Source organism: Meleagris gallopavo, chromosome 13 (genome assembly GCF_905368555.1).
Source record: "Meleagris gallopavo chromosome 13, MGAL_WU_HG_1.1, whole genome shotgun sequence".
Lineage (NCBI taxonomy): Eukaryota > Metazoa > Chordata > Aves > Galliformes > Phasianidae > Meleagris > Meleagris gallopavo.
This window is the reverse complement of record NC_139416.1, coordinates 18,485,317-18,496,988: the sequence shown is the minus strand read 5'-3', so window position 1 is coordinate 18,496,988 and position 11,672 is coordinate 18,485,317. Positions and strand designations below refer to the sequence as shown.

Below are 11,672 nucleotides of genomic sequence, written 5' to 3'. Positions count from 1 at the left end.
GCTTCATAAAATAAAAAGTATTTCAGTTTTTTTTTTTTCCAAAGCTTTAGGCTCTTTCAAGACACTACAGCATAAAGAGGCCCCAGGGTTTAAAAAAAAAAAAAAAAACAACAAAAAAAAACCAACTATGAAACCTTATAATTCCCAACTTTAAGTATCAGAGACTAAAAGCTTTACAACGCAGCAAGTATCAGAAGTAACGTGCACACATACATGAAGGTGTGCCTCCTCGACAAAGCCTGTTCTTGCTCAATTTCAAATACCAACATAAAATTACAGCAGATCCCTCTGCTGCAGATTGCTATGATAGGGCAACCAAAGCCACCTTCTTCCATACTTGTGGTGGGTCTTTGCTGTAATACAGCTGCTTCCTCCTGGATAAGGCACTACGTGAAGTCAGCCACCAACAAACACTGACTTAACGATATGCTTTCAGGGCCATATAAGCTGGAGCGACATCATAATACAAGTGCTACTTCCACACTGCGTATTGTGGAATACAGTGTTGTCCCACACTCACTTAGCACACTTGAAGACTTCACTTTGGATCACAGAATCATAGCATGGCGTGGGTTGGAAGGAACGTCAAGGACCATCAAGTTCCATCCCCCCTCCACAGGCAGGGCCACCAACCTCCATGCAGATATGCCTCCAGTCCTTCTGCTCAGAGTTTTCATTCAGGTAACATCACGTTAGAGAGCAATGCACAACTCTGGTACAAGATCAGCCTGCTTACAGCGTGTTTTTTCTTAAAAACCCTCTGTCTTCAAAGGGAACCGAGAATAAAACTAAAGAAACAGCTATTGTCCAAAGTACCTTGCAAGCCCATCCATCATACCCTGTGTACCTGGGGACAAATGGGTTCTGCTGCAGTACTGCAGCTGTATGGGCATCACAGTGGTGCTGGTAAATACAAACAAGGCTTAATGTCGCTGCCTTCTTTCAAACTCATTCTTCTGTATGTTCCGGCAGCATCTCGACTGAAGCCAAAGCATTAAACAAAACCTTACCTGGTTTTAAGGTAAGAATTAGGATTATATTACTCAAAGCTATATTAAAAAGTACTTTTTGCAAACCAGTTCTCCTACACTTGTTCTGAAGGTTCCTGCACAACAGCACCAGACAGCTGAGCACAATTGGACTTGCTGCTTTCGCCAGTCAACTGCCCAGCATCCTGCAGTGCTTCTGGAAGAGACCAGAGGTGGCAGCACTCACCCGGAACAAACAAAACTGGCTTTATTGATATGTAGACACAGTCAGACTCTGAGCCCTTGCTCACATTTACTCCCACACAGCTATGTCTATTAATGAATTACCCATACAAGTCATTGATTATTTTTTTTTTTGTATAAACAAGAGCACTTTCCCCCCATCTGCTCACATTAAAGAACAGCCTTCAAAAAGTCACCCAAACAAGTTCAGAAACAGATGAAATAAGAATTTGCAAAGCAGCAGTACACCTACAGAGCATGGCTCCTTATTGTAAGTGGAGAACTTTTAATTCCTTTCTAATCGCAATTTCGCAAGCTTTGCAGAGGCATATGATCACATCAGTTTAAAAAACAAAACAAAAAAACGACGCTACGCTAAAATGTGCTGTGAAAAAATAAATAATACAAGAGTTTGCACTGGAAAAAGAGCTGGCAAATAAACCTAAGTTGACTTTCAGAAAGTCTGTTTTTTTCCAGATGCATCATCAGCATCTGCATGTTAGCAATTTTTCATTTATAAATGGAGTATTAGAGGAACACAGCCAAACTACAAGCCAAGAAGTCCAACACACATTTTTAAAAATAGGGAATGTGTCTTGGTTATAGAACAAAAGAACTCATTTTATCACTTGGCTTTACCGCTTGAGAAAATGGCTCCTGGTGTGCTGAGCGCCATGATAAATGTGCCCCCTCCAGATCTTTATTGCCCTTGTAAATCAAAGGACTGACAGCAGTTAATAAGAAAGCTTTTGAGTGGTTTTGAAGTTTTGCTTTGTACAAATAAAATCTCATATTAAAGAATTTGCTGGTCCTCAAGGTGTGGAAAAATGAGTATGACTAGAACTGTTCTGCATTTTTTTTTTTTAACTATTTGTTTCCACAATTTAAAAAAACAAAACAAAACAAAACACCATATTCTTAGCAAAAGTAGCAGAATAAAGTACTGAAACTGCTGTATTGAAATACAAAAAACAGTCAGTGGTTTAGTTATTAAAAACATCTCTGGCATTTCTATACTCTCTGATTTCTGGACAGAACCACAAAAGCTCTAAGTGCACAGTATCAAATCTGAAGGATTTTTCCCACAAATTTACACTAGATGTCAACAATTCTTCTACAAGCATTTTAACTGTAGGAAGTGCCAATTCTACATGCAAAAGTAACTGGCCAAAATTCCACTGTGATACTATTTGGGGAAGGATAGGGTTATAATTGGATAACACAGAGATACGGCCAAAAGGTCTTAAATTCACCAACAGCAACTACTGGGATATTTGCAGCTGACCCACAGTAAGCAGCATGAGTGTTCCTGCTAGATGTACTTCTGTAGATGCTCCACAAGGAACCAAATAAATGACTGCAACACAAATATTTAAAGATCAGATTGCAAAGAATTGTACAGATCAATTACAATTACAGATTAAAAGTTTATTTTAAGACATTTGGCTCTAGAACAGACACTTGGAATAAGTGGTCGTTGCTCCAATTTGGAGGTTTTCAGAAGCAAACTGATACTTATTTTGAAGTTTGGGTAAGTCCACGCTGCATGGCATCATGCTTTGAGCCTACAGCATCAGCATTTCGTTGAATTATAGTTTAACCAAAGCAAATTAGAACTAATAATGTTGTGGCAGCTTTCTGTTTTCCTTCCGTGGCTCGCATTACCCGTTCCATTCCAGGCAGCATCATTCCTCCCAAAACACAACACAGCCCAGTCATGGAAATCTTTGCAGGAAACTACAGTGATTTGGATAAGGCTAAACTTATAAGGAAATAAATATTGTCTGTTTGAGCCAGTAGCATAAAGACATTATGCAACAAACTACTGACGGGTCTAAAGAAAGCTTCACTTCTCTTGAGCGGATTTTAAACACATTTTAAATGGCATCTCAATGAAAATTTTCATGGATGCACTGTTTTCCCCTCCTCCCCCAATCCTCTGTCTAGAGAGATCATCATCAGGATTTTCTTTACAACCAAAGCCAGAATTAAAGGCGCACATTAAGAGGTGTCATTTAGGACGAGACTCCAAAGCATCAGGCACCAATACTTCCCAGCTGTGAGGATCCTTCGTAGCCGCAGTCCCAAGGACGTCCCTTACCACTGGCAGGCTCTGGAAAGCTACAGAGGAAAAGCAGGTCGGGCAGAAGCGTCACTGCCTCCTGCACGGCTCACCTCCTCCCTACAGCACGGCCTGACCTGCCGGCACCCCCCAGCTGCACTCTTCCCTTTAGGTATGCAGAGAACCCTCGGCTTGGGGAAGGCTCAGCAACCAAACTCTTCCCAGGATGAGGCTCCTGACGGACCAGCAGCAGCGCCTGGTCCTTCTCAGACAAGATGGAAAAACACACAAAGCAGACAGCAAGACAGGAGGGCGTGAGCTGTGGCACAGCCATCCAAGGCTTCGCTCCCGGGCCTGATGAGCTGCGGTTAACTGCAGCATGCTGGTATTTTCATTTAAAGCACAGTAGTGTTTTTAACTCGCACAGCTGGGAAGAACACCTAGAAACACAAAGCGAATGTGTTCTGTAAACACATGCCTTCCCCAGCCTATATGTGGTCATCAGGCGCTTCTGTGATTCTATAGCAGTCATCTCCATTTATTTTTTCTCCTTGCTGTTACAAATTCATGCTGCCCTCTGGCACCAATACTGCAGGTGGAAAGGACCAGGAGAGAAATAAGGCCACTGCAAGTGTCCCTCAGCCACATTACCAGGGCTTTGTTAAGACAGCATTAGTCAAATTAGAAAACAGCTGGCAAGCATGGACTCCATAAAGCCATGGCTGGCGGCAGCCCAGAGAACATACCAACATGCCCCTATGCTAACAAGCACCTAGGCCCAAAGGTGACGCAGGGCATTTTACAGAATTAAAAAGCGCATTCTGAAGAAACAGTGCACGGCTTAGAAAAGCCTGCAGAGATGTCCTTCTGTGTCACAATAAGCATAAGCCTGCACTTACAGAATGCCAACAACATCTCGCAAACCACAAGGAAGAGACGAAGAGCAAAAGGTGAGCTCTGAATGAAGTGAATTAAGAACTCTCGTACCATTCAAGACTGCAAGATTTTCTGCCAATTAACTTTCTTTTGAAATGCGGTCATTAGTGACAGTAACTTCCATAAGCAGTGGTGGGATTGCTGCTGAAACACGGCACACGCCAACCTCCACCAGCAGCACAAGGTTTCTCTGCCATTGACATCTCCCTTGAGGTTATTAAGGTCTTTATTGCAGGAAGACCAGAGGTTCCTTTAACATTTCTAATCACTGATCTTACTTTTGAACTATTTTTTGACAATTTTTTTTTTTCTTAAACTTCTGAAAAGTTACATTTGAAGAGAAGAAAAAAGCCCAGCAACAGATGGTGTGATCGCGCGTCCCATTGCAGGAGCCTCCCCTCGCCAGGCCAGCCGCCAGGCACTCGCTTACAGCAGGAGCTCTCCAAACTTTGAATTTCAGATCAGCAATCATGAATCAAATCATAAATAAGTATTGATGTTTGCCACTCTACAGTTAAATTACATCAAGCATCGATACAATCAACTCATTAGCTGTTTTTTTATTGAGCACCAACACTCATTACTTACTTTTCAATTCTTTGGTTAAGCAACATATTGCCTGCATTCCCAGCCTCCATCTACCATCTGATTAGCTCAATAATACTGATAATCTTCTCAAGTCAAAAGAGCCGGGAAGGGAAGTAACTGAAATCCCCATGAGCAGACTCAATTTAGTCTTTTGTGTATAATATCAATACACTAAACTACCAGCAATGCAATCCAGCAAATGAAACTTCAAATGCGCTAAGTCAGAGAGTAATTTTAACAAAAAGTCACAGCAGGTCATTAAAACACCCCTTAATTGTCTCTAGATCGTACTCCGTTATCCTTCGACAACCTTCCTGGCATGCTGAGATTTTAAATCTCTTCTGACTGATGTAGGAATCAAGAACAGAATTGAAGTGCGATTGTCGCATACAGTCTGAATGCCAAAGGTCAGAGCAGCTCACCGGTGCGCAGGCCCACCGCTCCAAATTTTATATCTTTTCTGTCCCTCGGTTATTGCCTGACATGATTTAACAACTAATTCCTTATTTAACGATGTCAAAGGTTTTTAGGAAATTGACTGTATTTCACCAACGATATATTTCTTCTTGATTACAGAGCGGTTAAAATGATTTTAAACCAAGGCAGCAAAATAAAGCAGTAATAAAATCAATAGAAGGAATGTTTTAAGCACCTTTTATTAGGTAATGGCATTTAAAATATCCGTAGCTTGTAACGGCACTTAGGATATGCCCAAAAATCAATGAGCTAAATTACTTATTGAACTAGTTAATTTGAAAAGTGAGTTTTATATGTATATTGATAAAACAAGCTACAGGAACGCCGGCCGCGTTGGAGTTCCGCGGTCAGAGCTCTCCCTCTGCTGGAAGAAACCTCCGCCAGCGCCGCCGGAATTCTGCCCGAATCGCCCAGACGGCACCGGGCCGCGCAACGCCGGGCAGCGCCACGAGAGGGCCGGGCTCGGCCGGGCGGCGGAGCGCTCCGGGATCCGGACGGCAGCACGGGCTGCACGGCACGGCGCCACGTGGGCAGGGCGGGGAAACGCGCCGAGAAGCAGCACGTGGGGAAAGCGTAGAAATAAGGGCCGCCACGGAGCGCGTCCTCAGGGGTCCGACGCGGAACCCTGGCGGCTCGGGGCAGAGCCGGCATTGGCCGTATCGGGCTGCGGGCGGAACGGCACCGGGGCGGAATCGGGGCGGGCCGAACGGGAAGGAACGCTGCCACGGCAGCGGAGAACGGCGCGGAGTGCGGCGGGCGGCGCGCGCCCGGCCGATGAGGTTCGCCTTCCAGTAAAAACGGGCCGCCCGGCGGGAAAGGCGGGAGCCAAGCCCGCATCTCGCGGTGCCTGCGGGCACAGGCGGCACCGCCACAGCTCCGGGCGGCCGAACCGCTCCCCGACCGCGCCGCCGAGAGCCGGCCCTAAGGCCCCCCCACCTCCACCGGAGACCCCCCTCATAACCTCCCCGAGACGAAGCCCGCCCGCTCCGCCCACCTTCCTCCCCTCCGGGCCCGCCCCTTACCTCACGCCGAACGACGCCACTTCCCCAAGATGGCGCCTCGCCGCCGGTCGCGCGCACCTCCTCAAGATGGCGGCACCATCGCCGAGCGGGCCCGCCTCCCGCCGACCTTTTCAAGATGGCGGCTCGGCCCCGCCCCGCCGCGGGGCAGGCTGGGAGCGGGGCCTGGCGGCGGGGAGCGGCCTGCGGCGGGCTGGGAGCGGGCTGACGGCGGAGTGGGGCCGGAGCGGGCCGGGCGGGGGGCGCCATGCCGGAGCTGGCGGTGGACCGCGTGGTGGTGCACCCGCTGGTGCTGCTCAGCGTCGTCGATCACTTCAACAGGTGGGGCCCGGCCGGTGGCGGGGCCGCGGCGCTGAGTCACGGGCCCGAGCCGCGCCGCGAGGGACGCGGGGCTGCGGGGGGCCGGGGCCGGGGCCGGGCGATCGCTCGGGTCGAGACCCTGAGGCGAAGGGAGCGAGGCCCGGAGAGCGCTGGGGGGGGTCGTCCTCGGGAGGAGGAAAAAGGGTGCTCGGACGGCTGCGGGCCGCGGACGGGCCCTCACGGCGCGGGGAGCTCTGCGGACGGGTTGGGGCCCGGAGCCCGCTGCAGGTTGTGCTCAGCTGCCGAGCGCGGGCCCCTGAGCGGCAGCGCCGTGCCGATAGCTGTGCTGCAGCCGAAGCTGTGCTGCCCATAGCTGTGCTGCCGATAGCTGGGCTGCAGCCGCTCTCACGGGCACGGCGCAGCTCGGAGCCGCGCTGTGTGGATCCCCGTTGTGCGGCACAGCGCCCTGCTCAGCCCCGCGCCGAGCGCCGCTGCGTCCCGAGGTTTGGTCCCGAGAGCACCGGGATAGCTTTCTTTTAAGAGTAAAGCAACGATCAGTGACCAGAAATCACGCTGCCCCTTATTCTATTCTGCCCGTGCGCGCGGTGCTTGGCATGCCCGTGGCAGAAGCAGCCGCCGCTGCCCGGCTGTCTGTGCGGGCTGCCGTGTGGGCGCTGACGGCCTTTTCCCTTCAGAATAGGAAAGGTTGGGAACCAGAAGCGCGTGGTGGGTGTGCTGCTGGGCTCCTGGCAGAAGAAGATCCTGGACGTGTCCAACAGCTTTGCAGGTGAGTTGGGCGTCCGATCCCCATTAGGACGAGATTTAAAGGCTGCACTGTATGTTTGTCCCTAAGCCGCTTTGCCAGCTTACAGGTCCTCCTCCTGTACGGATCGGCCTGTATCGAAGTCTCGGGATCCTCTGCTTTAGTTGGGGCTGGACTGGGCGATCTCCAGAGGTCCCTTCCAGCACCATGATTTTGTGATTCTGTGAAACTTAAGTGCCAGCTGCCCGCTGTTGAAGTGCCCCATTGGAGCCTGTCTCGCCCTGCAGCCTCCCTGCAGCGCTGCAGTGTGCCGTGCTCCAGCAGCAGGGGTAAACTTTTTTTGAAGTGCTGCTATGTTTTGCTGCATTGGACGTGCTGACCTCTGCTGAGTGCTCCGCATCTCAGCTTGTGGAACACATCTCTGCTCAGTGCTCTTGTGGCTGTAACTGCTTATGGGAAGATGTCATCCTCAGATTTGGTCCAGTTAAAGCGCTCCTTTCTCCTTTCATGTGATATCAGGAGTAATTTTTGAGTTCACGTCCCCTATTTGTGTTATATCATTTCCTCCCCAGTGGGGCTGCTCTGTGACAAAGCAGAAATATCTCAGTTTATGGAGTTTCACAGTTGTAAGGAGTTCTCCCACATAATGACTTTTTTTTTTTGCCAATTCTGGAAGATCTTTTTTACCCTTTGAGTTGAAAAGAGGTTTGGGATTTTTTTGGTACTATGATGGCCTTTCAACTTTGAAGCTTTAATATTCCCGTAAATCAAAATGCTGAGAGCGCTGTTCTCAAAACCAGCAGTGTGCCCCTGTATACACGCTGACTGACAAAATCACTCATCCTCTACTCAGGGATAACTGGTCCTTCCCTAAAGTGCCTCTTTATGTTCTACCAGTCTGTAAAAGTGTTGATGAAATGCATCCTATGGTGATCTTATGCATCCTTTTGCTCTTTGTTGATCAACAAACTGCAAAGTCTGCTGGGATCCTGTTTATCATATCAAATGTGTAAGCATACCATGCAGTTACTGTTGTGCAGGGGAGAATTTCCCTCTGACGCTTTGATGTTGGCCACCGAGGATAACTGTCAGAACGCTTTGCATTTTATTCCTCTGTTTTAAAACTGTTGGCAGTTAGGAGAAAGAATTGCACTGTAGTTTTGCATTCACAGCGTAACATTGCGGAGCAGTTGAAATTGATTAAGATCCAATTGCCCTTAGCAGCCAGAGCTATCCTAAAACATGGTGTTTCTACAAATACTTCTAGTCAGAAAATTGGTTTCTTAAATATTAACATTTTATTGCCAGTACCTTTTGATGAAGACGACAAGGATGATACTGTGTGGTTTCTGGACCACGACTATCTGGAGAACATGTATGGAATGTTTAAGAAGGTCAACGGTAAGTTTAGGTTGCCTTGCATGGATACACTCCTAGAAACTTTTAACTTTGTCCACATGAGAAGGTGCTTTCATAGCTAAGCAGGAAAAGATGTGCCCAGGTAAGAAGCCTCTCCATGCTAATTCCTTATGTAGCTTCTCTTTTGCTAATGGTTTTCCATGGGTTAATTTGTGCAAGTAGTTTGTGTTTCTAACACATTCTTTCATACCTTATTAATTTTCCTAAGTCTGACAGCTTTGTATCTTCAGAATTAGTTAGATTTCATAAATGCTGCTATTTCTAAAGAATTACATATGTTTCTCTTGTATAACTTCTGTGCAGATTTGCTCAGAAATTGTTTTTTTTTTATGAACAAAAGAACATATTTTGGTTTATGTAATATTTACAAATATTACAAACTCATGTTTTCGTTAATAATTCTATTACTCTTCACTACTTCATTTGAGACATTAAAGCTGAATATTCAGACATAACTTCAATTTCCATGAATTTTCTTTGCTCTAGCAACAATTCAAAATGATTGAGACATTTGTGAAACAGTTCCTGTTTCTAGAATTTTTGTATCCTTAGATGTCAGAGTTGCAAGTTGACAGATCGCTGTGCTATATGAATTACTGCATTATATGAAATAGTCTTGTTTAATTAAGAACCTTGGAGTACGGTTATTTCTGTAAAATGTCTCCATCACTAGCCATGCCATTGTTTTGCCTCCTCTGATTCATTTTCCCCTGCCTTGCATTCATTTTCTGCATGCGTCAGATTGTTCATTTGCTAATTCAGTCTCCACCCAAATACTTTTGTTGTTGTCGCTACACGGTTCTGATTTAGAATCCTCTCTGGTTTTGCTCAGCTAGAGAAAGAATAGTTGGTTGGTACCACACAGGCCCTAAACTGCACAAGAATGACATTGCTATCAATGAACTGATGAAAAGATACTGTCCAAACTCTGTAAGTACTGCGCTTCATTTGTTTGTTTTTCTTTCTCTGAACGTGGACATGGGAATCCTTGGCCCCTACCTTTGTAATTGTTGATACAACTTGTGGAAAAAACTCACAGCAAAGTATTTTAAACAGCTGTAGATGTCGTATTTCAATGCTTGGAGTTAACATCTCTGCCTTGCCTGTAGTGTGAAGGTGTTTTGTTCCAGTCCTTGAAAAAAACCTGCTATTCTATAATGTTTTGTTTTTCCATAAGGTGTTGGTGATTATTGATGTGAAACCAAAGGACCTGGGACTGCCCACAGAAGCTTATATTTCAGTTGAAGAAGTTCATGATGTGAGTATCTAATGTTTTTCTGTGCCTTCCTAGGAAAAGGTTTTCATTGAAAGATGAGTGTTAAGATGTCTGTGTCTTTGTAGCTGTAGTCTAACCCTGTCTCCTTGTGTTTGTGCACCTCAAAGGATGGCACTCCAACCTCCAAGACATTCGAGCACGTGACTAGTGAGATCGGAGCTGAGGAGGCAGAGGAAGTTGGTGTTGAACACTTGTTACGGTAAACACCTTTAAGATGAGAGCTTTCTTGTGAGACTTGCACAGCAGGGAACGTGGTCCATATGGCATCTCCCAGTGCCAGCTTCCTGGAGGAAATGCAGAGCTTGTGAAAAATGCTGTGTATGTTTTAAAAGACCATGTTCTCTTAGCAGTCTTGCTTGGCATGTTCAGTCATTGCTAGTGGAAGGTGTAACTGCCCACTGAAACTCCATCAAATGATGACAGCTACATTGTCATCAGTTCAAAGCTTTGAAATATGGTCTGGAACCATCTCAGCCCCTGCGTACGTCGCAGAGCAGGACTGAGTGGGACCATGGCTGCCGGAGCTGCAGCTGACAAACTGGCAAAGCTTGCTAGCCAGGAAAAGAGCAGTAACGTCATACAAACTGCACAGCCTTTTCACCTGTTGGAAATTCTGTTGGCTTTTTTCTTTCTATCCCTCTAACTGGTGTTATCACTACTATTCCAAAGACAGCATTTCTGCAGGAAAGCATACAACAATGACCTATTTTAGATACTTTTCTAATGCAAATCAGTTTGATCTGGTTCTTTGACTTGAAATGCTTTGTTTAGTAGTGCTTCATCTGTTCTTGCAACTGCTGTTCTTTATCAACAGGAAAGACCTCTTAGTGAATACTCACAGCTTGTTGATGAGTAAGCAGCAAACATGCTAATGTTGAATCTTTGTTACCCGTGTTTCAGAGACATCAAGGACACCACGGTGGGCACTCTCTCCCAGCGGATCACAAATCAGGTCCATGGCTTGAAGGGACTGAACTCCAAGCTTCTGGACATCAGGAGCTACCTTGAGAAAGTAGCCATGGGCAAGCTACCCATCAATCACCAGATCATTTACCACCTTCAGGATGTCTTCAACCTGCTACCGGATGTCAACCTGCAAGAATTTGTCAAGGCCTTTTACCTGAAGACCAATGACCAGATGGTGGTAGTTTACCTGGCTTCTCTTATCCGCTCGGTGGTTGCCCTGCACAACCTTATCAACAACAAGATTGCCAACAGGGATGCAGAGAAGAAGGAAGGACAGGAAAAAGAAGAGAGTAAAAAGGAGAGGAAAGATGAGAAGGAAAAAGACAAGGAGAAGAGCGATGTCAAGAAAGAGGAGAAAAAAGAGAAGAAGTAAAATGTGTAGTTTTTTTATTTGTAAATTAAAAAATCTTGTAAACTAAGTCACTTTGCTGCTGGGTTCTTTTCCTTAGTAATGATAAGTGCTCTGCTTTTTTGGTGCTTCGATACTCATTGCATTCATTATAACACAGCTGTGTGGATGGACTCAAGTGGCAGAAGCCGACACAAGAAGAGAGTTGCTGTAGTTGGGTGCTGTGGTCTGGCTGTAGCTGGTGGTGTATGGGGTACAGCCAGGGTGGGCTGAGCTGTGTCAGTGCCTGGGGCCAGGAGGCAGCAA

General features: G+C 46.4%; 1 protein-coding gene across 1 annotated transcript; it reads left to right on the top strand.

The window, feature by feature from the left end:
- Positions 1–6,472: 6,472 nt before the first annotated feature.
- PSMD7 (proteasome 26S subunit, non-ATPase 7) lies at positions 6,473–11,436 on the top strand. Its single transcript, XM_085235034.1, has 7 exons — positions 6,473–6,614; positions 7,289–7,380; positions 8,665–8,757; positions 9,608–9,705; positions 9,953–10,033; positions 10,159–10,250; positions 10,952–11,436. Exons 1-7 carry the CDS (start codon positions 6,541–6,543, stop codon positions 11,388–11,390), a joined length of 969 nt encoding a protein of 322 aa, XP_085091160.1. The 5' UTR covers positions 6,473–6,540; the 3' UTR covers positions 11,391–11,436.
- The last annotated feature ends 236 nt before the right edge of the window (positions 11,437–11,672 follow it).